At 39.4% G+C, this 27,417-nt stretch overlaps 4 protein-coding genes across 5 annotated transcripts; 3 read left to right on the forward strand and 1 right to left on the reverse strand.

Annotated features, from left to right (window-relative positions):
- Positions 1 to 2,657: 2,657 nt before the first annotated feature.
- Positions 2,658 to 9,232, forward strand: LOC146457694 (potassium channel subfamily K member 3-like). Of its 2 annotated transcripts, XR_014858412.1 has the most exons (3): positions 2,658 to 3,211; positions 5,165 to 7,802; positions 7,851 to 7,893. XR_014858412.1 is itself a non-coding variant. In XM_085091656.1 (2 exons), the coding sequence occupies exons 1-2, from the start codon at positions 2,926 to 2,928 to the stop codon at positions 5,734 to 5,736; spliced, it is 858 nt and encodes a 285-aa protein (XP_084947782.1). In that variant the 5' UTR covers positions 2,658 to 2,925; the 3' UTR covers positions 5,737 to 9,232. The 2 variants fall into 2 exon arrangements, 1 of the variants encoding a protein (XP_084947782.1); XM_085091656.1 differs by having other exon boundaries at positions 5,165 to 9,232.
- A 918-nt stretch (positions 9,233 to 10,150) lies between these two features.
- On the forward strand, positions 10,151 to 11,825 carry LOC146457695 (ectonucleotide pyrophosphatase/phosphodiesterase family member 5-like). The gene has a single exon (XM_085091721.1). It carries the CDS (start codon positions 10,290 to 10,292, stop codon positions 11,724 to 11,726), a length of 1,437 nt encoding a protein of 478 aa, XP_084947847.1. The 5' UTR covers positions 10,151 to 10,289; the 3' UTR covers positions 11,727 to 11,825.
- Positions 11,826 to 16,870: 5,045 nt separating this feature from the next.
- LOC146457696 (UPF0538 protein C2orf76 homolog) lies at positions 16,871 to 22,612 on the reverse strand. Its single transcript, XM_085091724.1, has 5 exons — positions 22,401 to 22,612; positions 22,268 to 22,318; positions 21,026 to 21,063; positions 19,496 to 19,577; positions 16,871 to 17,791 (listed from the first exon to the last, which is right to left on the reverse strand). Exons 1-5 carry the CDS (start codon positions 22,579 to 22,581, stop codon positions 17,715 to 17,717), a joined length of 429 nt encoding a protein of 142 aa, XP_084947850.1. The 5' UTR covers positions 22,582 to 22,612; the 3' UTR covers positions 16,871 to 17,714.
- A 1,216-nt stretch (positions 22,613 to 23,828) lies between these two features.
- Positions 23,829 to 24,395, forward strand: LOC146457697 (uncharacterized). Its single transcript, XM_085091702.1, has one exon. It carries the CDS (start codon positions 23,829 to 23,831, stop codon positions 24,378 to 24,380), a length of 552 nt encoding a protein of 183 aa, XP_084947828.1. The 3' UTR covers positions 24,381 to 24,395.
- Positions 24,396 to 27,417: the final 3,022 nt, after the last annotated feature.

Below are 27,417 nucleotides of genomic sequence, written 5' to 3' on the forward strand. Positions count from 1 at the left end.
TTCAACGACACATTCATCATATAAGCTAAAACGAAATTTACACTACAGCACGGATGATTTCCTGTTCCTTTCCTTTCCCTTAGGTAAATGTTGATAGTTTTCCGAACACTTTAGTAAGCGTTTCCCCGAGAACAACAAGAAAATCGAAGAAAATATTGCATTGTTCGTGGATTTAACTTTCGACGCTGAGCGGACGAGACACGGCTAATCCCGAGTGGACAAGATAGCCCTATGTTGTCCGCTCGGGTAGCCAATCAAATCGTGGGACTGTTTGAATCATCTCTCCCGCTCGCAGAGCCAGCCATATAATAAATATAAACTAGGGTGAGGTCCGTATTGGGAAAATTTTGGTGGATTTTTTTTTTTACAAATTTATAGATCGAGCTGATTCATCAGAGGTTCCAAACACCGAGAAACTCAGTGATGGAAGGCGACCGAGGTTTTTTTTCATTTTTTCGAGGTTTCTGGAACCTCTGATGTTAAAAGCACGAAGTACGAGTTAAGTCTATATAATAAAACGTTATTGAACTAGCTTGTTCGTTCCGCATTGGAAAAATATTGGTCTCATCCTTTTTTTTTTGCAAGATTATGAACCATTATCAGTATTCAGTAATAAAATCGACTTGTAACAATTTCAATGGTATGTGCCTAGCGGTTTGCATGGAATAAGGACAAAATATAGCATACTGCTGATATCCAGATGTTTTTCTGAAAAAAAAAAAAACAAAAAAAAAAACACATTGAAGCGTAGTAGAGGGAATATCTCTTTACACAAGTACAAGGGAAGTTTGGCGAGCACTCAAGAAGCTAGAGTAGCTCTCAGCTACGCCTCAACTCTTACGCATCTTCCGTGCTAGTCCAAACTTGCCGCGTGCTTCATATCTCGATGAACGCACGCTGACGCATGAACCAATAGGACATTTTCACTATTGACCACAACTACCAAGGGACCGTTTCTCGAAAGTCCCGGTAACTTACCGGGCCCGATAAGTATATTTTTAAATGTTTTTTCGCCGATTACACAGTGATTACAGACATTTTACTTGGCCAATGTTTTCATAGAGTTTTAAGATTTTAAAATTTAGTATTCAAAGCTAACAAAAATTGACTTCTGCTAACAAACATTTATCACCAAAGACACTTATCGGGCGCGGGGCCCGTTTCTCGAAAGTCCCGGTAACTTACCGGGCCCAATAAGTGTGTTTGGTGATAAATGTTTCTTAACAGAAGTCAAATTTTGTTAGCTTTGAACAATAAATTTTAAAATCTTCTGATTCTGTGAAAACATTGGCTAAGTACCGTGTCTGTAATCACTGTGTAATCGGCGAAAAAAACATTTACAGATATACTTATCGGGTCCGGTATGTTACCGGGACTTTCGAGAAACGGGTCCCAGAATCCTTTAGTATTTTTGTTTTCTCATGCTAATTAGAGATACACTTTTTTTTGCTTTCCACTGGGATTACAAAATTTGAATTTGCAAAGGAAAACGAAATGAATTTTGGTAGTTGTAGTCAATTGACCCCATCATGAAAGTGGCCTTTTGATAATAGCCCATTTTACAGTTGTGTGCTAAGTGACCTGGTCTTGAATTGAAAGCGAGGCTGGGGTTGACCTTGTTTGATACAGACCTCACTGCTTTTCATATGTAGATCACACTGTTCTTATGCTAACTAGTTTGCATTTACATATGAAAAGCAGTGGGGTTTGTATCAAAACAAGGTCAACCCCAGCCTCTCTTCCAATTCAAGACCAGGTCACTAAGCACACAACTGTAAAATGGCCTATTAACGATGAAATTTCGCGCCAAAATTAAGTAGTAATTTGTCACCCGTGATATTGTCATTGCTTCTTACTGAATGGATAATTACTCCAGTACATGGCATTATGAGGCCTACGGCCTCAGCTGACTGCAATATTTCTCATAATGCCATAATCCTCATAATGTCATAATCCTCCCCCCTCCCCCCTCCCACACCCTACTCCCAAGAGAACTTGCTCGTAGGCTACAATGTTGTAAGCTATCAGTTTTTGTGCACCTTACACATTAAATTTCTTAAAACAGGCTGCAATATTTTTAATAATTGTAGCCTGCACGGTGCAATATTTTTCAGTAATATTGCAGCCTGGACACTGCAATATTTTTATTTTAATATTGCAGCATGCTTATTTAGCGCGTTTAATTATATTACAACTGATAATTTCCCTGTTGACAAAAAGGACCGCCTCTGTTTTCTTTAGGCAGTTGTTTTGTCATCTTAAAGACTACAATCGTTGATTTAATGCAAAGGGAGAACAATAGAATTTCATAGGAATCAGTAATTAAATCCGATTTCCAAACAAAGTGAAGGTCCAGCCTTCAATATGCTCTCTATTATGAATGAACAGTGTGGTATCTGGATTAATTTGCAATAAACCGATATGAAGGACAGTCATGATTATGAATCTTTTGTGGTAAAAGTGTAAAAGTTTTTGCCTTGTATTATTTTCCTTTCGTTTCTTTTCCTTTTTCACGGAAATTTATTACAACTCTTAGAAAAAATAGGACGCAAAAGTTCAACTTAAGTGACTTCGCAAAACTCTAATAAGCCAATATCTATATATGCTGATCACCTGCGTCATGACTGTAAATGAAAACAACATCCTAAGTTTGGTTTCAGCCTAAAACACCTTCCAGCTGCATAGTGGAGTCATTAATTTGCCTGACAGACATTTAATTGACAGTTGGCTTTTTATGTTTGCATAACTAGCTGTTTGGTAACAGGAATAAAAACAATAAGTGAAAGCATATTTAATTGACCACAGCCGTTCGCCTCAGTGCCAGCGCAGACTTCAATCTCTCTCTCAATAATTTCTGTTATGAAACAATATATGAGATGCGCGGTTCATTAACGCCTTTGAATTGTGGCGAACAGTGGGGCAGCTATGGCGGTAACGTGCAAAACATTTTTGTGGCGACTTTTTCACTTTTCCGTCTATGTTCTTATCGGAGGACTTGTTTTTATGCAAATTGAAAAAGGCAAAGATGACACTACTGTTAAACTAACATTCGAGGATTCTTTGGGCCAGTGGACTGAGACGTACAACATCTCCAGGGAGAACATAACCAAACTGCTACAAGATTACGATCGCTCGAAAGAACACCCACCAAAACCGGCCTGGAGTTTCCTCAATTCAATCTACTTTGTGTTACAGCTCCTCACGACCATAGGTAAGACTTTTATTACTGATATACATTCGACTCTACCTTGATGTCGCACGCAATTACCTAAAAATGCCTGAAAAAGTCAGTGTCTCTAAAAAAATATTTCGGATTTAACTCGGAAAAGTAAATCGGTGTTATGCACAAGAGGTGGATGGAAAGAGGTGTACCTTTTATATTCTATGCTACTGTCATGAAGCTAATTTATACACTACTGCAGCGCCTGCGAAAATCGTAATACCGAGTTTTTGTTAATTATTAATGTCCTGATAAGGTAAATTGAGTGATCTAGCGATTTTTAAAATTCGGTATCGTTAATGTGAAATGAAAAATGGTTATGATAAGGTTGTAGCTCTAGCGTATAAAACGCATTACACCGGCAACATTAATTATTTAAATGAATTTAGGTTTTTGAATTTTAATATACAACCCTGGGGGAGAAAATCCAAAACGTGTTAACGACAACAATGTTTGGGTACTTACAGGGGTAAGTCGTCAAGCAGCTGGTATGGCACTATCTTAGACAGAACGCAGAACAGTCAGTCAGTATATCTAAATATATAAATTATATATAGGCTGATCAGTATTCTTAACTTGCAGAACAAGTTATGGGTTTTGAAATGTTCTTTCTAATGGAAGGTATCGTTCAATACGCGAGTCAATTTCCTGCTACCTAAAGTGGCCCACAACTAATACGACAAAAGTTAGCTTATGGCTAAAGAAAATAGCTCGCGGCAAAAGAGATAATGATTTCTTTTGTTGTGGACTAATTTCTTTTGCCGAGACAGTTATGGGCCAAAGCCGTTGCTAGATAGAACGTAAACTGAGCGCACATGTATTAGCCACACCATTGCAACTTCAAGTTGTCTCGCAGCGAATCACTGTGTGGTGAATTGAAGGGAAAGTAGCCGTGTTACCTGTATTCTGCGCCTATTCTTACATTTAAATCCCTACATGTTTTGGTACCTAGGTAGCTTTGTAATGTAGTTAATGCCAACGGGAAGATTTTTCAGAAATCTACGATCCAATGATGGAATGATGGAAGAGCAAGAGGTAAACACTCGGTTAAACGAGAAGGACACTCGGCCAGATCGTGCGTTCGCTGTAGCAGCACCAAAAGTATGGAATGAATTGAGAACAAACAACAGAACGATGCGACTGGACATAAAAACAATGGAGCTGCAGATTATCAGGCTCCAGTGAAAATAGAGTTTAAAACAGGTGCTAACCTACTGCAGATTGCCATTAATCATTCGGAACGAGAAACATTTGAAGACATGCACATTCTACTTCAAAAAGCCTTAAGTATGGTCTTACGCTAATAAAAATCGACCGGAAAGCGTCTGTAACTGACGGATTCTACTTCAAGTAAGCTACTCTTTTCTGTCGCCTTTTTGTTTTTTAGCGCCAATGCATGGCCGCGTAAGGACTGGAAAAGTGCCAAAAACTTCGAATAAAAGAGGTGTACATAAAAAGGGTCGCAAAAATAGATTGTGAACCGAAAGGGTAGCCGACTAAATTTATAGAAAGTGTGGTAAAAACTTAAAAGAAATTCACGGTAGAAATTACAGTGCAAAGATTATGCTCACTGTCAAATTACATAGAGGATATTCTTCGGCCATTGCATTATATTTGAGGCATAAGAAAGGGTACAATTGCTTGTGTTTTTGTTGTTGTTTACAAAGGGATTACTATTTAACTAAAACGTAATTTGCATGCAAAAGGTGGAGGGGGGATTGAACCTCCGGGTGGAGCCTGTTTAAAATTTATTGAACAAGCCCTCATGCGGCACACGGCAATAAAGCTGGCTGTAACAGGACAACTTTCTATGACGAATTATTATAAATTAATTAATTAATTTAATCAATCAATCAATCAATCAATCAATCAAATAATTAATTAATCAATAGGTTACATACACGGATTTGTTTGTTAACAACGCTTCTTTTCTCTCCATTGTAGGCTATGGCAACATAACCCCCATAACACCGTTTGGGCAGATTTTTTCCATAGCTTACGCAATACCGGGCATTCCAATTACAATCCTTGCGCTGCAATCAATCGGCAAACTTGTCAACCTCGGCTTAAGACTGGCAAACCGACCGATACACAGGAAATTTCACAGCATATACTGCGAGGAAGAAAACTGCGATTTCTTGGAAAAAGGAAGCGTGTGTATTAACACAATTTGCTTCATTTTAACATGGTTCATCGTCTCTGGTGTTAGCGCTTCCTTGGATCAAGAACAATCTTTTATTACTATTGTTTATTCCATTTTCGTGACTTACTCAACTGTCGGTTTTGGCGATTTTATTCCGTTTGAAGATTACCGATATGTTTTCATAATAACTGTTCTTCCTGGCCTGTCATTCATGTCAAGTTCAATCGATTCCGTCGTTGCTTACATAGAAAAGAGGAGCAGGTTAAAGAAGCGCTGTCCGTGTTTAAACTGCCTGGCGATGAAACGAGACGCGAGAAAAACGACCGATGAAGCTCAAGATACTCAGACAGATGTCAGTGAGCACACCTTGTGAAATGTTTATCCTGGTTCTGTGCGTGTGAAAGATATTGATTCATGGATGATGATAAATGGACTTAAACTAAATCAAGACAAGACAAAATTAGCTTTTATTTGTTCCAGATATCGTTAGTGCCCTATCTTGGCGGATTTTATTAAAAACTGGATCGTCGTATGATGGAATTCCAGGGATTTGATTGGCTTAGCAACCATGGTATGATTAACAATTATACCATGCCCGAAAAAAGGCGACCATTAAAATTGTCTTCTGTAGCTGTCTTTGCAAAGCGAAAACAATATTTCTTTATTTAATTTTTATTTTTTTAATAAAACAGTTATTCCACTCATGCTTGACGGGTATGAGATGATTATAGCCAACTCGGCGCCAGCGCTTGTGGGATAATTGTTAAATGTACAAGTTGGTTGCGAAACTGTGGTCTGTCGAAACCGTCAGCAAGAAACCTCGGTGTCTTTTCAGATTAGTACGATAATCTGGATAAAAATGTTAAAAATGTTTTTCAAGCTTGTCATTATCACCACAGGAACACAGGAAAAATTAGAAACTACTAAGTCAGACACTGCTGAGATCTTAATTCATGTATATAGTAAGCTTATATTACCTCTAAACCGGATTTATGGCCTCCCTAACTGTGTGCTGAACCGAGTTACAATCAATACAAAATACCGCTGCAAGGATTGTAACTCTTAAAAAGAAGTCAGGGCATATTACTCCTGTTTTGTGCAAGCTCCACTGGTAGAGTTTGTTGTTAGTCATATCGGAACTTCTCCATTACCGTACCTGCTCGCGTTCATTGTGCTTTGGTTCACAAGCACCGACGCCATGTTAAAAACGTATGATGATAGAACTTATACGATTGCAGCTCCAAGACTTTGGAACGAGCTACATTATGAAATCAGATGTTCAACCAATTCCGTTAAGATGATTGAGACAACTGACGACTCATTTAATTGAATTTGCTTTTATGTAGTTAAACTGCGATGTCCCTATGGAGAGAATGATGCCTTCAACTTTTTCAATTCTTTGTAGATTGATCGTAGCTTTGGGAAGCGCTTTGGAAAATTTATCGAGTTAGTGCTATATAAATCTTTTTATTTATTTATTTATTTATTTGCCGCTGCAATGCCTTTGATACGGTATAATCGTCAGGTTAATCTCGTACTCAGATCTCACTCACTTTTGTGCTGAAAAGCTGACCGTGGAAGATCTGGGTACGGGATTAGACCCAGGTACTAGGTATCAGTCTTCGACATTCCGGTTATAAATTGGAAAATATTGGCTTCACACCTTTGTGATGAATTCTGGGATAGATTTCACCAATCTACTCTGACACAGAACTGCTGTAAATGGCGTTCAAATGACACAAAGAATGAAAAAATTACCGTCATGTGCTCACGTTGTTGTTTGGCCGAGGATGGCGAAGAAATCAGTCTACCAAACTATTAACGCAGAGCTTAAGCTCCCTATTTTCATAGTCGGTACGCCGGAAAAATCGCCGACATGAGCTCTAAGCTCGAGACCGTAAGATCTTTTTACGGTCATCGGCTGATGTTCTCACATGCCTCAACAGTATCTGAGAACCAGGGTTTACGGCAAACCACTCCTGTAAGGAATACACTCATCACAACGGGGCGAGGTCACATGATGAAAGATTCATTTCCAATCGCACTTTTTGCAGTTTTTATACTTTTACACCTTTATACATGGCTCATTCCAGTTCGTTTTTTAGAACAGTTTTTGTAGAGTACGAAGTTCGGACAGTTGAGGTTTAATTCTACTAGTTTAACTCGATAAGTATTTCGATAATTATAATCCATCAAATATTTTCGCTCGCGCGCAATTGGTCTAAACGCCTCACGCGACCGAATATACCCTAGCTAAAACTAGGGAATATCCGATGATATTCCCCAAGTGTTATTCCCTAATTGCAAAAACTTCAAGGCGCGTCTTGTTTACAATTAAAATTAATGTCAAGATGGGGGAACAGTTTGCTTTTGTGACAGAAAGAGAGATAAACCTGCTGGTCGATAAAGCAGTATCAGAAAACAACATACGCTCTAAACGTTTTTGACAGTAAACTGTTCTTAAAACCAAATGTTCAAATACTCAAGCTCGTTGCTACATGTTGCGAAAAATATTTGAAGGATAATAACCACAATAGCCTCCATTTGGCTTTAAAAATATGCTCAGATATTAAAACCTAATAATAATAATAATAATAATAATAACAATGATATTTAATGAGGGGGTCCAACTCGCCAAGGCGGTTTTCAGTGGAGCCCTCCAAACCTACCTAAATACATAACCTAACAAAGTACAAAATAGATAAAAGCAAATATGTTCCTCATAGTAAAAAAGTCAAGTTATGACCTAGTTATGACTGATCAAATCTGGATATTTTCAAGTCTGGACAGAAATGATTTAAAATAGTCATTAAGAATTTCCGAGATACTTCTCTCTATGAATGCCAAAGTCTTGTTTTTTGGTCATTTGTCTTGCATCCGCCATCCTGTATGTGACACGTCATGTGGCCGCGTCATATAGGAAGTCTTGTGCGTTACCTCTTGGACAATCGCGACAGAAAGAAAAAAATAATGCGACCGAGAACTTACCTCGGTGCCTCACGGCCCGCGCCCGAGTAATAATTACCCCACAAAGAGATCTCATGCCCAAATCCAAAGTAACTATTTGATATCACGTGCCAAAACACACATCACTTCAAAAGGTCAGGTTAAACATGGAAACATTGTAGTTTCCCCAGTTAACTTGCACGCAAAGCTTGCTTTTCGGAAAGGAGAAAATTGTTTTCAATTAAGACAAGAACAGTGTTGCTTCTCCTCGCAAATTTTGTTTTCAAAACATTTGACCATTGCTTAACCTTTTAAACGAGGGCCTTCATGTGTGCATGAAGGAATACACGTCCCACTTGCAACGGGGTGCACCAGGGGGTCATAGTGGTTAGTTTTCTGTAGTTGCGAGATATTGTTTAACGTTTTTCCCTCTGTTCTGTTTCTGTTGCGGTTGCTTTACTAGTGCTCTCAGCTAGCTGTCGATTTTCAAATTAGGGAAAATCGCATTCACGCATTTTAATTGTGCTCTTTAGTATAACCTGCGACAAAAGCAAGAACGTGTTCGTTCTTCTTATGCTAACACTTTTGTTTATGTCGCAGTTTTCACTAAGATCAACATGAAAAGGTTGTTTGCTCAATGGTCGTATTTAACAGTAGTTCATTTACATGTCAAAATATTTCAGCCCTGTTTGTTACTCATAAATAATACACGTTTCCGCGTGACCAAATGATTCTGCAAGTATGACTGATCCGTACTTGGATTTAATAAAAAAAATTCCAGCCCAACCTTTGAGAGTGCATGTATATTTGACAACAGGTTTTACAGGCAAAAAGGTGTTTTTAAATACATGTACGGCGTGTATTTATCACCGTCCCTTAGACAAAATAAATTTTTTCCTTCGCGTGCGCGATCTGAAATGCAAATGACTTGGGTATCTTTGAAAGGTAAATGCCACAATTATTTATGACATCAAACTGTTTTGATTGATAAGATACATGGCTAAAACAGAGACGTGAAGTCGGGAGATGATACGTATAAGATTTATTACTTGCATGCACCTCTGGATTTGGTAACAACAGTACCAACCCGGGGGGGGGGGGGGCACTTGACCCACTTTTGGGTATAGGGGTGCCGCTGGGGGTTTGAAACCCTCACCCTGTTTAGGACGAAAGCAACCTTAAATTCCTACCCTGTGCAGGACAATGTCCTCTATTTTAAGACCCTACTTAGGACAAAGGACAACATCTAGCTCTTGTGTTACACAAGCGTTTATTGGCTTTAGTAATAACATTTAAAGGCCAACTGTCACTTACCGGACGTGATGTTCCACGCATTGAAACGCGAATACCAATCACAGCAGATAAAATAATACACTACCTAGAAGTGATGACGAAAAATCCCAAAATTTCGCATTAACAGCGGTGAACCATAAGTGGAAACTCAATCGACGTGAAGCATTGTTCACTAAAATAAATACAGACTAACGTCTTTGATTTCGGATTGCCAAAGACTCGACGACGATCTTGCAACCATACCCTGTCTAGGACGGGTCCAGGGCAGACTCGTTCGAAATTATATACCCTGTTCAGGGCAGAGAGGCCAAAAACCATACCCTATCCAGCGGCACGTCCCCGTACAGCCCATATATGGAAGTACCCCCCCCCCCCCCCCCGGGAGTACCAAGTATATGCGTTATATTCTCAGACTTTATGTCACGTTGGCAATAGTTGCAATAAACAAATTTCAGTCTGGCCGAATTTCATGAATGTTGAAAAACTATCAAGTTGCCAGTATTCATGTTAAATGGAGGTATATCAAGGCGATACAACTCTGCCAATCATAAAATGCTTTATTCTCATAACTTGTATTCCTGACAGCTGACACACCAGTAATTGATCAGATGAAAAGTAGAAAAGTTGACAGGTGTGAGCTCAAATGGGAGTGCCGCCCGTCTGGGCTCGAACACAACAAAAACTGATATGGATCGCACAGTGTCCTCTGCCTTTGTTCTGTTCTTGTTTTTGTTCGTTCCCGCTTCATGGGCCGCCAAAGAGCCACAAACCGTGGTTTTGGTGTCTATGGATGGAATGCCGTGGGATTTGATTGGCGGCGTTTTTGCAAAAACGCCAAACCTCGACAGGGTGGCGAAGAACGGAGTTCGAGCGAAGTACATCAAGACGGTTGTTCCCGGAAAAACATGGCCAACTCACCAATCCTTGCTCACCGGTCTCTACCCTGAAAGCCACGGAATTGTCTCCAACAAGTTTTGGGATCCGGTTTATAAAGAAAAGTTTATCTTTGAATACGACTGCAGTAACTTCGACCCGAAATTCTACAATGACTCCCAACCAATATGGCTGACACTGCAACGCTCCAAAACAAACAAAGGTCGCAGCGGAGTGTATTTTTGGCCTGGTTTCGGCGGCTACAAAGAAATGCCTAGCTTTTACCGCAAACCGATTTGCAAGTTGAACTGCAGCGCTGTAGACCCGAAAGAGCTACCTAACCTTCGAAAGAAGACACGAAGCTCATGGCCGTCGTACGAACACTGCTATCCTGATTTTTTTAACAAGACCGAGGCATTCCCTCGTCGCGTGGACAGAGTCGTCAACTGGCTTAAGTCTGAAGATCCTCCGCGCTTCGTTGCTCTGTACATTGACGCACCAGATTGGAAGGGACACTCGGATGGAGCGCTGTCCGAAGCCTATAAGAATTCTATTGAGGAAGTAGACAGAGATGCCGTGGGTTACCTTTTGGATCAACTTAAAGAAAAGGCGTTGATTGACAAAGTGAATCTGATCTTTGTCAGCGATCATAACATGTTGAACACGTCTTCAGATCGAGTGGTTCTGCTGGACAAGTACATTGACCCGTCAACCTACGAACTTACCGAGAGCGGAACTATCGGTCACATCTGGCCAAACGAAGGAAAGCTGGACGAAATCTACAACAATTTGACGAAACCAAAAACCCCTGAGCACCTGGCAGTGTACAAAAAAGCGGACATACCAGAGGAGTATCATTGGAAACACAATCGACGTATTCCTCCCATTTACGTTGAACCCGATGTTGGTTGGATTTTGTCCAAGTCGAATGCTAGCGCCCGCAAAGGAACATGGGTCAGGGGGAACCATGGCTGGCCTCCACAGAAGTCGAAAACGTATTCCATTTTATTCGCACAAGGACCCGCCTTCAAAGTGGGTTACGAGATAGAGCCGTTTTCCATTCTTGATCTCTATCCAATGATGTGCGATCTCCTTGGAATAGAGCCTCGTCCTAATAACGGTACCATGGAAACCGTCAAGAAGATGTATAAAGAAGACGAAGGACCAAAAGCTGGTCAGCGTAGCCTGATCACATGGTCTTCACGTGCTTGTGTTTTTACGGCAGCTGTAGTTGCTTTCATGGCGTTGTAGAAAGTAGCGTCAAGAACATTTAACGAATGCTGATCGTTTATCTCAGCATATCAACATTTCTTAGCTATGGGACTCGTATTTTATCGCGCTAGGGTCTTTTCTTTTTCGTTCAGCCCCCGAGGAAGGTTTGTATTGCAAACCGAAATATCGGGCAAAAAAATTTGTTTTTTTAAAAAAAACAAATATATTTCAGTTATTCTAGCTTTTGTTGTTTGTTCTATCAAGCTCGTCACCTCCGCCGTTGGGATCAGTCTGCCGTTAATATTTTGTATTATTTATTTCCTTTTGATATCCTAGCTAGATTTTTTTTGTGTGTTTTTACAGACAAGTAATTAACAAAGCTTTTTCATTCAGTTATCCGTAACTCGTTCGGTTAAATTACGTCAGTAGTTTACTGTATTCTTGTCATTTTTTTACGATGTGTTAATATTCATACTAAAATATTTCATCCTCTTTTAACTGAGAACCTCCAGTATAAACTTAACTCAAAATAAATAAATATAAAATAATAATAAATTTATACCACGCAGTTCTTATGGAATATTCAACTGCGCCTTACAATAAGGTATTGAATTAATACATAATATAGGACTTATACGTTACAATTCTGAAATTCAGTAAAATAAATAGAATAAATTTCAATAAAGCTATTAAAACAGGAGCTAATAACAACTGATTGATAACGGCTAACGCAAGTAACGTGACTCAATAAAATGAGTTGTTATACCGTTATTTCACAGTGTTGCTTTTTCGGTATGCTAATCCAGACTCGTTCTCGTGTCTCAAGTTCACTTGCGCTTAATAATCTTCTCTCGCTTATAACCGAGATACCAAGGGAAATCTCAGCCTCTTTCCCAGGCCTAATAGCGCTTATTCAGCGAGCTTGAGGCTTGGAACCGAACTCGACGTTTGATCGCGCGCCAAGTAGGGACGAAGCCGCTAGGGAAGCCTCAGCCAACAGAAGCCAACAGTCTTCAGTTTATCCATTTTCGTCCCCAGAGCCACCTGGCCCGGCGGCTGAGCCGCCCGGGAGGCAGGGCACGAGGACCAGTCGTTTATACTCTAATGATGTAAAAATCCCGCGAATGCCGCGCACTCTTCACGTTTTCCTTGATTCTCTTAAGGAGCTGCCTGGATGAAACGCTTGTACCATACCGGTGATAGCAAATGGTTCTCTGTCAGACAGTTTTTACTTGTGTTGTGAGAAGGAGACACAAAAGAGCGCCGAGGGAATACTAATGGCGTGAAAACACCAAACTGTATGGACTATAGACCAATCCAAATTGTTTAACAGCCGAGCTGCTTCATCGATCAAAATAATCAATAGGAGATCGACAAAATAAAACAAAAATGACACTATGATAGGCGAATTAACGCCAGACCCGCGTTCATGTTTGCTTGAAAAAATTGGTACACAAATAAGAATCGGTGAATGAATGAATGAATGAATGAATGAATGAGTGAGTGAGTGAGTGAGTGAGTGAGTGAGTGAGTGAGTGAGTGAGTGAGTGAGTGAGTGAGTGAGTGAGTGAGTGAGTGAGTGAGTGAGTGAGTGAGTGAGTGAGTGAGTGAGTGAGTGAGTGAGTGAGTGAGTGAGTGAGTGAGTGAGTGAGTGAGTGAGTGAGTGAGTGAATGAATGAATGAATGAATTTATTTAAGTGTCAAAATATCTAGCACTATGCTGCAAATAATTCTGACCTTTAATGCTAACGCAAAAGTACTCAATTTTACTGACAAACTGTAAACAGTCGCAGTGTTGTATGAAAGAAATGTGATGGTATATTTCCAGCCTGGCGAATGAATGAGAATGATGATTATTCTACAAAGTGACGCAGGCATACTCGGAAAAAAGAAATCCGAGTGCTCCTATCAAGAGTCGAACCTAAGACCTTTCGATTACTAGTTCGGATGCTCTACCACTGAGCTACAGGAGACTCGTGGGAGCTAAGGCCATTAAACTGTCGCAGTGTTGTATAAATATAACACTCTCAAATAAATTGCTGAAAAACTACCAAACCTCGCTGTCCGAGTTATGACTTCTTCTAGTTTTAACTCTAATGTCGATGACTTATTTGTTAAACTTGGCTGGCTAAAACTTAAGCACCCAGAGACAGATGCAAAGAGCCATAACGGTATCGGTACATAACAGTTTTGAGAACACGACAACGAAGAGCAAACGATTTTCTCAAGCGAACAACAAACTATAACCAGTTCTCAACAATTTTGTGAGACGCGATGGTGCAATCCATTTCCATCCCCGCCGGGCGGCCGGTAGCTTGATTCTGAGACAGTCTAGGTCGCTCGCGGACAGTCTGAGCTGTCCGCGAGCGACCTAGACTGTCTCAGAATCAGGCTACCGGCCGCCCGGCGGGGATGGAAATGGATTGCACCATTGCGTCACATTATAATGGGGTGGAATAAAGTATTGTTGTTGTTGTTGTTGTTGTTGTTGAGAATCAGGCTTGGAGGCCAGCTATCCGTAGCCAAACACAGACTAATTTCCGAAAATTAGAAGAGCAATTTGAAACAGAACTCAGAAATTCCTTTGATTTACGTATGTCTCAGTATGCTGAGTTTTGAGGAAGGTGCCTCTTAATACAGAGGATTTTTACGCAGTTTATGAGTGTAGAAAGGCAGATCTGATCAAGGTCTATTGGAATCCAAAATGAAACTAGGGGGAAATCACGCGATTTTCAGAAGTAATCCAGCATCAGTTATTCTAAAAAGCTTTAAAATGAAAAATAAAACTGATACATTTTTCCAAATTGAAGTTTAATTGACGCTTAAAAATGCGTGGTTACCCCTCATTTTCTTTTGGGATATCAAAAGCCCTTGCTAAGATCTGCTTTTTCCGCACAGTCACAGAGCAGGGGATTAAAAATGCCTTTTGCCACCGTCCTTAAGAAATCAGAGTTTGTAAAGTATATGAAATGATTCATATATGAACTGCGGATGTAGATGAAAGTGAGAAGTGATCATCGCAGTGAATTAGAAGCCTGAAAAAAACTCAGGCTTCAACTGGATTCGAACCCGTGACCTCCGCGTTACCGGTGCGATGCTCTACCAACTGAGCTATGAAGCCATACATTGGGAGCAAGGTCAATTGTGGGTTCCCATTTTCCCGTATGAGGAGTGAAATGATGTAAAGTATATGAAATGCTTCATATATGAACTGTGGATGTAGATGAAAGTGAGAAGTGATCATCGCAGTAGAACCGACTACCCTAACCCTAACCTAACGAAAATTCACTGCGATGATCACTTCTCACTTTCAAATCAGAGTTTCTTGGACTAAACGACTTTCTGTTCACCTTTTAGTGTTTTTTCTCGGACTATCCCGAGATGCGCAAAATGTATGCGCAGTAGCATCGATGACATGGCAAGGACACCACCCACAGAACTAGAACAAGGCCGGAGAATGTTCGTAGAGAAGCTCCTCGACTTTGCTTAAAAGTGGGTGACAAATTGTTACTGTTACACTAGGCAATTTGTCTTGCAACTTGTCTCGCAATTTCGTTGCGTCGTTGCCACTGGCACAAGTTACATTTATCATTGCCTAATCTAACATGCCCTGAATTGAACAAGTCTCGCAACATTTTTTGTTGCAGTCACCGCTCAGTGCAGGAAGTAAAACCGACTACAGTTGGCGAGCTCTTGCCTGTATGCATGAACCAACCACAGGATCGCCCAAACTAAAGGTGCCGCTACGGGTTTACGGGACATATGGTTGGCCGCCTCAGCCGGGAGTCAAAGCTTCTCGATTTTCTTTACACGTGGTCCAACATTTACGGTGAATTTAAAGCTGCAGCCTTTCAATATACTGGATCTATATCCTTTAATGTGTCATCTGCTTGGAATTTCACCAAAACCCAACAACGGCTCATTTGAAAATGTCAAAGCATTGCTGAGGGAGATTTGCGGCAAGCAGCCAACTGCTGGGCAAGAAGCAACACGCCTGTGGGCGTGGCTTACACTGGCGGCCGTGTTTACTGCGGCAGAAAGCTTAAGCAGCGACGACGTCAACGGCAACGAAAACGTCACCTGAAAATATAACTTTATTTCATTTGTGCTACTTCGCGATTATTTCAACTCGCTTTAACTTTTAAAAAAAATGGCGAACTATCCAGGAACCAAATTGGTAGGAGCGGCGTAAAAGTTCAGAAAGAAAATGAAAAATTCACTGTCGTGTGTTCACGTTCTCCACAAAATCTTAAATGTGGTCATTTCACGATGTTGTTTTGCAGAGGACGGCAAAGAAATGTACCAAAAGGTAAAACACGCGTGCAGAGCGATTGGTTTTGCTCATTAAACTTATTGTTTTGCGGCGTTGTCGTTGCCGTCGCCGTCGTCGTTGCTTAAGCTCCATAAGGCTGAATTGATTCAGACGCCGAACTTAATAACTGAGGCATATTATGACTGAGGAAAATTACAGATTTGTAACAATTTCTGCATTTGATTCGGATCATGTGAAGCACGGCATCTGAATCAAAGCCGGTAGACAGCCGTTTTTCCCGGCTGAGCCAGGCGGGAAAAATGGCTGAGCCGATCCGAATTAAATCGGCCGTTCTAAATTGATTCCGACGCCGTACTTCACATGAACTTAATTCATTGAATTCTATTCGGCTCATGTGAAGTATGACGTCTGAACCGGGCCTAGCCTCCCACGCAGATGTTCTCAGGGGTTCGTCACGCGTTCCTGCCCCACGTTCGTGGGGCAGGAACGCGTGACGAACCCCCTAAGAACGTCTGCGTGGGAGGGTAAACCGGGCCTAATTGATTCATGGGTGAAAGCCAATGCATCATCATCATCATCATCATTTCAACGTCCCCTACTGAGGAAAAGAGCCAACGTAACATCAATGTAGCAACTTAAGGGCTGAGAGCATAACCGACCTGTAGTACATTTCAGATCGCTTTCTGTTGTTTTAGCCCAGATTCACCGGAGTTTTTGCATGTGGCCTTGAATTCCTTCAGAAAAAGTTGCTTTAATGTTTTATGCGCCGCTTTACGCTTCGTTTTGTAATAAAAACGGAAATATTGCCCATAATCATAGGTCAGAGAGGTCATATGGCCACAAATGGCATTATGTTATCTAGTACCAAAAATCTTAAAATACGAAAAAAGAAATAAAAATGAACATTACCTAAAACTGAACAATTTTGACTTTATTAGCTCAGGAGAACAACCTCATTACAATGTTCTTTTCACTCAGCAGAACTGTATTTCTAAAATGTATTTGTATAAAACGGCAGAAATTTGTAATAGTTGTGTTAGATAATAGAAAATGACTACAGTCGAATACACTAATAATAATAATAATAATAATTTATTAATTTATATTGCGCTTTTTAACATACAATGATCAAAAGCGCATTATAATATTAGAATATACTAAATATGTACATAAACTAAATTTAACAATAATAAAGTAATTTAAGCGCTAAAGGCTAAAAGCTAACTTAAACAGATACGTTTTAAGAAAAGATTTAAAAGTTAAAATAGATCATTATTGCGCAGGCTTGCTGGGAGCACGTTCCACAGCGTAGGCGCAGCTACACTGAAAGATCTGTCACCAAAGGATTTTTTTCATTTTCCCTGCTGGATGTAATAGAATAGTGCCTGGATAAGAGCGCAGTGAATAGCGTGCGTGCTTTCTTACATTAATTCAATCGCTAATAAGCTGGTGCCATATCATTTAGTGCTTTAAAAGGTCACCTCTTGTAAGCAGACACTTGGTCACGATCTCAGTTAAATACACTACATTTTTAACCTCTGCATATTTTACAAACTCTCAATGGCATCACTGACTAATCAATGACGTCTTTGGATGAGTAATTAATAAAAAAGAAAACAAAACTGTTTGCCTTGGATGAGTGACTGATTAATAACCAATGACTAATTAGCTGATTAACCATTGATTAACATTCAATGTCATTGGTCATCTATTAGGTTAAATACATACTTTTTCAATAATATTTTTTTGTTGTGCTACCATTTTAGCAATGGGTTTGCTTGGTATTTCTTGTAATCTTCTATCTTGAAGAATGATATTTCTGTTTCACTTTCTGTCAGGAAAAATTTGAATTTTATAATTAAAATTATATAAAACAGTGTGTTGATCCACTTTTGGAGGCTACAAGCAATCTCTAAAATAACAAATGATTTGTTTCGGGTCGACAAACATGCAAAATTATGTGGGAGAGTTAAAAAAGCTTTCAGTAAATTCTTTTCAGACAGTACAGTATAAATTTATACAGAACCTGGCCTAACAACAAACCTCCCAGGAAATTAGTTGCCTATTGCAAGAGCCAGAAAAGATCATTTTAATCAAGAATATTATATTAGTATATATATTCAAAATGGCACATTTACTACACATAACATTTCATCATTGATAGCAGAATCATGATTGTAACCATACCAGGCATTAGCTATGTACAATATAAGGTGAGCAGGGGCCCGTTTTCTTAAACGTCCCGGTTACTTATAGGGCCCGATAAGTGTCTTTGGTGATAAATGTTTCTTAGCAGAAGTCCATTTTTGTTAGCTTTGAATACTAAATTTTAAAACATTATAATTCTATGAAAACATTGGCCAAGTATCATGTCTCTAATCACTGTGTAAAATTATTGGCATAAAAACATTTAAAAATATACTTCTTGGGCCCGAAAACTTACAGGGACTTTCGAGAAACGGGCCCCAGGCAACATAATGACAGAGGCCAGTGGCTTATATCAAAGGTAATGGGGGGACTGGTTTTGAAACCTTGCCATCTTCCAAATACAACAATGGTGCTGCAGTTTATCACATTTATGCTGAAAAGGCCGTGCACAATCCTTTGGTTTAATGTGCACATTTCTGTTGACCAGTTGCTGCAATACATTTCAAAAACTATCGTGGTCTGTGCACGGTCAAGGCCAAAAATGCTAACAAAAACATATAACAAAGAACTTTGTCAGGCTTCATAGCCAATCTCCTCTATTAACTATATTCATATTAACACCATGACACAGTGTATGGCATGAATGATGATCACTCAAAGGGTCATGTATAGACATTTAAACAATTTCTGAGCATCATGGAACCTTGTTGATATAACCACTGCCATGCTGTATTTACTTATGAGGTAGTCTGCCTGAGATTTTCTGGACTGCAATAGTTTGTGTTCAGATGGTAAGAAAATGGGAGTGGCCATAATATATAATGAGGTAATAATCTGAACCTTCCGACATGCAGATTAAAATCTGGACAGCGATCTTTTGCCTACAGAGGTGCTACATGTTGAAATAGACTCCCTGTAGTGGACTGTAGTATTTTTAAAAAGAAATAAATTTGTAAATATGCTCTAAGCAAAAAATTGTTTCTCTTATTTATTTACTTTTCTTTTTTCAATGTTAAATGAGTACAAATATGTACTAAGTTAGTTATTAACTCTTAACCTCTAGTATCAAAGAAGAAATTCTCCAATCTCATCCCCAAACTTTTCTTGAAAACGTAGTGTGAAGATTGAAATATCAAGAAAATTCACCTTGGTTGATCATAGGGGTTGAATAAACATTGATATTACCAGGAGAAATTTGATGCTGATCACTTTTAGGGCTTAAAGGGTTAACAAGCCTTCCTAAAAAGGTTTATTACCCGTGGCATTCAAGGAGAAGATTGAATACAAACCTCTGAGTGGTCATCTTAGGTCACTTTCAATGAGAAGCAAGCCAAGGGTGAATAAGCAAAACGTTTATTATGGGGTTGACGATGGCTGCTGTACTCACCAATTCCACTGTCAATTAAACTGCAGTCTGGTTTTAACATGAGCTTTTCATCATCTCCTGTGTTAATAACTGGGTCACTTGTCTAAAACGAATTTAAGCATTTTTATTAAGTTTAGACAACTGAATGTTTCATAGGGTTTGAAAGGAAAAAGTATATAATTCCCATCTCTTTTAATCGCAAGTTTGTCTGAGATATTTAAAATCTCTTCACTAAAAGTAAGACTTTTTCTAACCAAAATTAGCTATATGGGAGTTTGTCAGATTACTACAGTGCTAGTTTAAAAATATTTGACTGAGATAAAATTTCAAGAAGCGCTTTACAGAATTATCAGTGACATTTAGGAATACACTACAGAACAATGTTTTGGTGTGTTCATAACATCCATCGTTAAGGGCTGTGAATTACCACACCTGTTACAGCTGAATGTCCTTGACGCGCGTTCACTGTTACAGGTTAACTTAACTGGAATAGATTCCATCAGTTTTCATTAAACAATTGAGTATGTTACAGCAAGGAAGCTTACAGCAACATGTGGCTTAAAACAATAAAGTCAAAAGGATGACAAAATGTCATTTCATACCTTAGCCTTATTCCGTTTGAATTTATTTTTAACTGGTTGGCAAGTAGCAGGAATTTTATTATACAGGTCAAAAAAAAAACATTATTACAGTTATAATTGAAAGGCTTGGGGCATATCCAACCTATACTGTAGTTAGCTCAGATTCACTGGATATTTGGCATGTGATCCCAGTTCATTTAGAAAACATTGCCTCAATGTTTTATCCACTGCGCTGTACATCATTTGCCTGTAATAATCGATTTCACTTCAAACAAACTGCAACAAAACAAAATAAATATTTCCGGGCAATGTTTCCTAAAGGAATTAAGGGCCACTTGCAAAACACAAAATCTGGCAAAAAAATAAAGGCTGTCTAAAAAGCACTTTAGGTCAGTTGCAAGTTAGCCTAACCATCAATTGTGTCAAGTTTACACTTGAACTATTAAGTAAGTTGCACTTACTCTCTTGGCATTTCTAATTAATAATACACATGGTTAAAGCCATTCTTATTCCTTATTGTAAGTTATTATACATAACCTTAGTCAACAGACCGTTCCTGATATATTACAATTCTAGCTTGGCTAAAAAAAAAGAAAGAAAAGCAAAGAAATTAATTGAAGAGCTGAGAGCATAACCAACCTATGCCAAATTTTAGGCCCTTTTTTTTTTATTTTGCTGGGATTTGTCCGAATTTTTGCATGTGAACTGCAGTTCGATTGAAAAACATTGTCCAATATTTTTTTTTCACCAATTTGTGTTTCGCATTCGAGAAATAACGTACGCAAAAAAACCTATGTTTTTGCTTACGTACATCTCTGAACCTCAACGTAATTTCTGTTGTTTTATTCCCCCAAGAATCATAGCCAAGCTAGAATTTTAATACATCAGAAATGGTCTATTATGCATACTTTTTCAGGTTCTCATAAATTCAGTGAGTGATAAATGAAAAAATAAATTAGAACACCCTTACCTTGGCCCCATGGGCTTTATGCTGAATTTTCATTGTATCTACAAAAAAATTCAATGTTATTACATTATAAGCCAAATTTCTTTTATTGTTCCTTTTGTTAAATTTTCAATCAATTTACAAGTTTTTTCAATAACCTTGAATGGTGATCCCTCCCTCACTCACTCACTTGCTGATATTTGCTAAGAAGTAAATACCGGTAATATTTTTCCTGCTACTTATTAATTTGAGCACTTTCTGTTAGACCAAATGTTCCAGTTTGAAGTTTTGGAAATATATACGCCCCCAATGGATTGGTATTTTCTGGTTAACTGTAACTAAGCTGAACACAAACCCTTTCCGTTCACAAGTTTTCTATGTAAACTGAAATGGTGACATCAACTTCTTATCATTTACTTTTCTCACAAAATCTCCATGAATTCCCTATAAATACATTAAAACCACAGTTCATATTTTGAAGGTTCAGTGCTTTGGCAATAACCTCAAATAGTACACCCCATTCTAGAAAACACACCTGGTTTCAGGTCAGGAGTTATCAAATCATAAAGAGAAACACTTAAAGTAAGTGACACACTTGGACACCAACCCACAGCCTGGTCAGTACCTTATGCACTGATGCGCACAGCCATATCACCCGGCCAGTAGCAGCCATGGACAGTTATTTTGGTCTTGTTAGGCCATCCCAATAAAATGTTTCGTTTCCCATCGCCCCGTCTCTTGTGATGGTGGGTCGGTTGGTCAGGCAAAAAAAAAAAAGAATGAACACTTGAAGGGTTCTGGGTTCCAGAGAAGGCCGGGCTGTTAAGTAAGAAAGCCTGGATACAAAGTCAACTCAAAAACGTGGTCTTTTCCTTAGTTATTCATAGTATTGATGTTTAATTAAAGACAAGGACATCACATCATACCAATTGTTGCTTCTTTGACTAGAAAAAAAAAATGGGTCAGTCGGGTGATGGGAAACAAAACATTTTATTGGGATGGCCTTAGGCCTCATCAGCATGGCAAAGCTGTTGGGCAGTGATAGGACCATAGAGCCCTACGTTACTGCCAAATCAAAACATCATTGGGTGGTACAACCTACCCCCACCCCCAACCTCCCCGGGTAAGATTTCCACACAGCCCCATACATTACCAAGTCCGCAGTTTATAGGTCACCCTGAGTATGACACTGGTGAATGTGTAACTTAAATATGGGAGCTGTACAGAATCTTGCCGGTTTTATTTATAAATGAAGCATCCACAAACCATAAGCGAAGCTTCTGAGTGGAGGTGGAACATCAGGTCTCTTCTTTATCTCTGTAAAAAATTATTCCTTCAATCAATTTATTATAAGCTCAATTTTTAAATCACAGTTGGTGTGGTATAGAAACTGATTCACCTGTAACTACTGTTTCCATGAAATGCTTGACTGTTTGATCCAGTGGCACGTCCTTAAACACGACATATTTGATATTTCTGTATTCAAAGGATCTTATTAGCCGCACAGTCAGGGTTGTTGCAACAAGACTTCCTTCCAAACGTTCCTTCGCGTCCGCCATGTTCAACGGCTGTGCGACCATTCAATTTACGCAGTCACGGGCTGTTATGGGGGTGGGGGTCGGGGGTGGATAGTGAGCAAGCAAAGATGTGTACTTAGAAGGGCTACGTGTGTCTGTAATTCTTTTCTGTAACAACCAGCGAAGCGAGAAAAAAAGGCATGGACTTTGACAGGGAAAACGCGTCCGAACTCCCCTGGCATCCGTCGCGTACGCGCGTGCGTGCTTTTTGGTGGGGGTCCGTTCCCCCCGGTTCTCCAAACGCTGACCGTGTAATTTTCTTTCGAGCACCCAAAAAGGGAAGGGCATGTGAATTTTAAAATACGCTTCCCTAACTGTGAAATCAGCCTCGTTTTTTTATCGTATCGTCACCGTTTATAATGCTACAGAATCCGGTGTTAATTTATTTATTTTTTTTTTTTTGCGATGGTCCTTCCTCAAGACAGTGACTGGCTCTAAAAATCCAGGTTAACCGGTTTTAGAGCTGGCCTTTAAAATCCCTAACCGTTTCCAGATTGCTCAGAAATGGCTAAAGATCAAGGCTATACCTAGCTTATACAAAGGACTACTTAGCCAAGCTCTAACAGCACACTGAGTAAAACACTATCCCTCCAGATCTAGAAAAGCAATTTTCATTGATCTGCATTACGAAGAATCTTAAGCAGTTGCTTTCTAGCTTGATCATTTTGTACGGAATCAGTGTAAAATTTGTAAAAATTGTATTTGATGTAAGGTAATGTTTTGTTAGTAAAAATAAGAAAAAGTGTTCACTAAAAGACATAGCGTTATTTCTATAAGTAGTGTGGACATTTTAAGCACTATTAGTTTTGTAAGTATAGTAAGTATTGTTCAACAATGTAGATATAGTTATTGTGGTTAATACTGTGTGTAATGTAAGTAATGTTAATAGAGCTCAGTATTGTAAATCTTTTGTCATGTATGCAAATAAAAATTGTTAAAAAAACACTGTATGTTCGGTTTTTATGGCTTTGGGCATAATTTATGCATATTTGAAAACAGTGAATGAAGGTTAAGTTTTGTTCAGCATGTAGCATACTTCACACACATGATGATTTTGAAGAGCTGAAAAACTTCTGACAACTTCTGTTTCCATGAAATACTTGACTGTTTCCACGAGTGAATCAGTTTTCAATCGGTGAAGCGCACAAATTGAAAAAACAATGCATTGGCCTTTGCTGTTTCAGTTTCAATTCCTTAATGGATACGTCATGCAGATTTCTTTGCGTCAACTGTGATTGGTTCATACGATAATGACGCTCTCGAACAGACTCGGAAGTGAGAGGGAAGGTTCTAAAATGGCGACAAGCGACATCTTAAAGACTGTTTTCGATTACCAAGTGGATGCGTGCAAAACGTTCTTTCAAAAAGAACTTCCTCGCGATGTGATCAAGGAATTGAGTGGCCATGATATACCACACAATCTCAAAAAGTTCAAGGGAAGAGTCTTTGACATAACAGGCTTCGATGGTCAACAAGTCGTCGCACTCCTTTCTTACATTGTGAAGAAAAGAGACAGGTTTAAGCCGAATCAGACCTTTTACCTGTTGATCCAAGGTGGGGACAAAAATGCCGATTTTGAAGAAGTCTTTAAACTCAACGCAAGGCCCACAGAACAGCAACCTGGAAATGGCATTGTGTTCCTGCGCCCCAAAGGGAGGGTTCGGTTTACACAATCGGCGAAAAAGTACGACGAGTTGAATGGTGTGTTAGAGGCTTTTTATGAGGCCGACACAAGATCCTTCGCCAAGGACATCAAGCAAGTCTTCAAGAACAACGTACAAGTTTCCGATATGGCTGTTTGAGATAGCTTGACGCCTGGTGAAGTCAGAGAAGCCAAGCACACAGCAGATGGAGTACGACATAGGAAGTGCAATCGCAAGGCTTCTCAGATTACCAGAGAATGGCAGTCCACAAACATGTGGCTTCGAGGACGTGTTTCTTCCGAAAGAAAAATTCCATTGTTTCACAGGAAAACCGGAGGACAGGGAAAAAGCGGTTCACAAAACCAACGCTGCCTTAAAGGAAAATTCAAAGAAAGTATCTAAGGCGCACTTCCTTGAAGAGTTAAAAGAAATGTTTTGCTCCGAGGAGCGATTAGAAAAGTTAAAGGAGGAACAACAACTGGGCGAAACATTGCAGGGTTTGAAGGTTCGCCTTGAGGACGACTCATCCTCGTCGGAAGCAGAGCAGTACACAGCGTTTGACCATTGCTATTGAAGATTATGACGATTAGCTATAGACTAATCTAAGCAAGACACAATTCTTTGTGTCAATTTTTCCCTTTAATTGAGAACTAGTCGAGACATCCAAACTGTTACCGCTGCATTATAGAATTTGATCACTTTAGCTTTCGCTGAAGATTTTATGAGTGCTTTAATGAGAAAAATTGCAGGTTCAGTATGTCTGTTACTCTTTTAGTCCACGGCTATTTTACTCACATTTTTATATATCAGATCTTCTTAACTGTAGGCTTTCATTTTGCGTGTAAATGTTAGGCCCGGTTCATACGTCGAACTTTACATGAGCCGAACCTAATACCTATTAAGGTCGACCCAAATAATTAAGTTCGGCAGTTGATTCAGACGTCGAACCTAGCTGAAGTCGAACTTAATTAAAGCTTAAGTGAGAAAGTAGATTTTCGTGGTCAGCGGCTGTTGTTTTTACTCAACAAGATTCAAAATGGCGGGAAAGATGAATTCTGACATGGAAGAGCTTGTTTGCTAAAATAATAAAGACAGGCTAAACACGGCTCCTACTGGTCGAGATAGGAAGAATATGACCTTTAAAGCTAATTTGCTCTTACGAGTACGTCTTTCAAAGATCTCCCTTTTCTGTACGAAAGTAAGGAAGGGTCTTTGTAGATCTCCCTTTATATCAGAGGCAAATTTTCTATCAAGTGTCATTCACCAGGAGCCATGTAATCAGGGATGGAGACCGTAACGAGATGTCATTTTGACTTGTGGGCCTGTCCCCATGTGTTTTACCAAAAAAATCTATTTTTAGAAAAAAAATTACGCCATACGCGTGTGCGCGCACGCGTGTTAACGGCCAGGATCGCGCGTGGAGAAATTGAAATTTTTTTCTACCCGTTCAAAATGGCGTCCAAATTTTAAAATTCTGTCAGGGAATATCTCCTCAGTGCCCACATTTAAGGAATTAGACTCTCACAAAAAAAGGTAACAATTGAAAGAAGACGGGAAAAGTTGGAATAAGCGGCCTATTGATCACATGACTCTCACAGTATAGTCAAAAAGGCGCCAAAACGGTGGCGTGCGTGCGTTGCTACTGTTAAATGAATGAAAAAAGCTTACACTCTACGGAAATGTACTCAGACAGGTAAGGACTTTTTTATCTTTAGTGAATTTTTTCTCAGCTGCTTTCCGTGTCACATATAAGGTAGTAGCCCCACGCAAATTTGCGTGTACTCACGCGGGTTTATGACGTGGAGGGGGGGGGGGGGCAATTTTTTCTAAATCTAGATTTTTTTTGGTACAACTCATGGGGACGCGTGGACCCCACGCTTACGGTCTCCATCCCTGATTATGGCTCCTGTATTTACTCATCTGATTTGTTTTAGGTTAGGCACACGAAGGGCGATATTCCATAGAACAAACCTCAAAATATTTTTGCGGGTTTTTAGTTTGTTTTGTAGTGCCGACATTCTTTCGCGGAGGTTGACTTCTGAAAGAGTTTTATTATAAGGTTATTGAGGTAACCTCTTTTGTGTAATCTCTGTTTTAATAGAGTAATGTTTTCTTCAAATGTTGTTTTTGAAGATTTTGTTCTGAGAAGTCTTGACGCTTCGCCTTTGTTATAGTATTGGAAAGTTTCTGTCGGTTTGAAGTGCGTGTGCACTTCAAGAATAGATTCTTTTTTTTTAATCTTTCGCAAATCAGACAAGTATATTCAGTTGTTTCGAAACAAGAAGAACAAGCACATTCCTCTTTTCCCGCCATCTTGTTCAGAATGAAGTCCTTTGCGCACATGCCAAGTCGATGGAATGCACAGACCTCTGGGATAGATATAATTTATATAATTTATACGTAACGTATGCATTTGGTTCGGCACATGAAAAGTTCGACGTCTGAATCGAAGTCGAACTTTTGCCGTTCTATTCGACTGGCGCAGTCGAATAGAACGGCGGGTCGACCCAAATACAAATCTGTCGATCCTAACTGATTCATACGTCGATCTTTACATGCGCCGAACCAAATGATTAGGTTCGGCTCATGTAAAGTTCGACGTATGAACCGGGCCTTACAACCTTGTTTGTTAAACTGAATAAATTTAATTTAGATTTGCATAATTGGAATTGCACTCATTCGACCACATCGCACTATAATCACACGACTTGATTCCCTTGCAATCAAGGACTGAAATAAATCCATTTTTAAGTGTCAAAGACTGCGTCATTTTCCTCGGTTGTATTCTGGTGTAGTCAAGCGTACGACGCGCATCAGTTTATATGACTATTACAAATGTTGCCTTGCAAGTTGCGATTGTTTGTTGCGTGTATTACCACCTCCGTGCGCGCAACAAATTTTCCTGTTGCAGACGCAGTTTCTACTTTTTGCAACAGGAAAATTTGTTGCACACGAACACGGGCAACAAACAAACGCAACTTGTAACGAAACATTTGTAACTATTTGTTGAGCGACAGGTTACACGAAAATGTCGAAAAATGTTTTCCGTGTTACTTGGCCTTTACGCTCGCGAGTGATGATGGATGTGCTAATGTTTCTGCGAATACAACTCATTTTTATGAGTCGTTAACGGCTTCTCTAACAATTTTCAATACTAGTAGATAATAGCTAAGCTAAAATAACAAGATAACAAAGA

This window comes from Pavona decussata, unplaced genomic scaffold, assembly GCF_977016875.1.
Source record: "Pavona decussata unplaced genomic scaffold, jaPavDecu1.1 SCAFFOLD_238, whole genome shotgun sequence".
Classification (NCBI taxonomy): Eukaryota; Metazoa; Cnidaria; class Anthozoa; order Scleractinia; family Agariciidae; genus Pavona; species Pavona decussata.

Excerpts from the sequence above, each read along its gene's own strand:
- LOC146457696 (XM_085091724.1), bottom strand. The coding sequence starts at position 22,581 with ATGGTCGCACAGCCGTTGAACATGGCGGACGCGAAGGAACGTTTGGAA. Across the intron at positions 22,319-22,400 it reads CATGGAAACAGTAGTTACAG|AGATAAAGAAGAGACCTGAT; the intron begins GTGAATCAGTTT and ends AATTTTTTACAG. Across the intron at positions 21,064-22,267 it reads ACTCAGAAGCTTCGCTTATG|ATACAATGAAAATTCAGCAT; the intron begins GTTTGTGGATGC and ends ATTTTTTTGTAG.
- LOC146457695 (XM_085091721.1), top strand. The coding sequence starts at position 10,290 with ATGGATCGCACAGTGTCCTCTGCCTTTGTTCTGTTCTTGTTTTTGTTC.
- LOC146457697 (XM_085091702.1), top strand. The coding sequence starts at position 23,829 with ATGACGCTCTCGAACAGACTCGGAAGTGAGAGGGAAGGTTCTAAAATG.
- LOC146457694 (XM_085091656.1), top strand. The coding sequence starts at position 2,926 with ATGGCGGTAACGTGCAAAACATTTTTGTGGCGACTTTTTCACTTTTCC. Across the intron at positions 3,212-5,164 it reads ACAGCTCCTCACGACCATAG|GCTATGGCAACATAACCCCC; the intron begins GTAAGACTTTTA and ends TCTCCATTGTAG.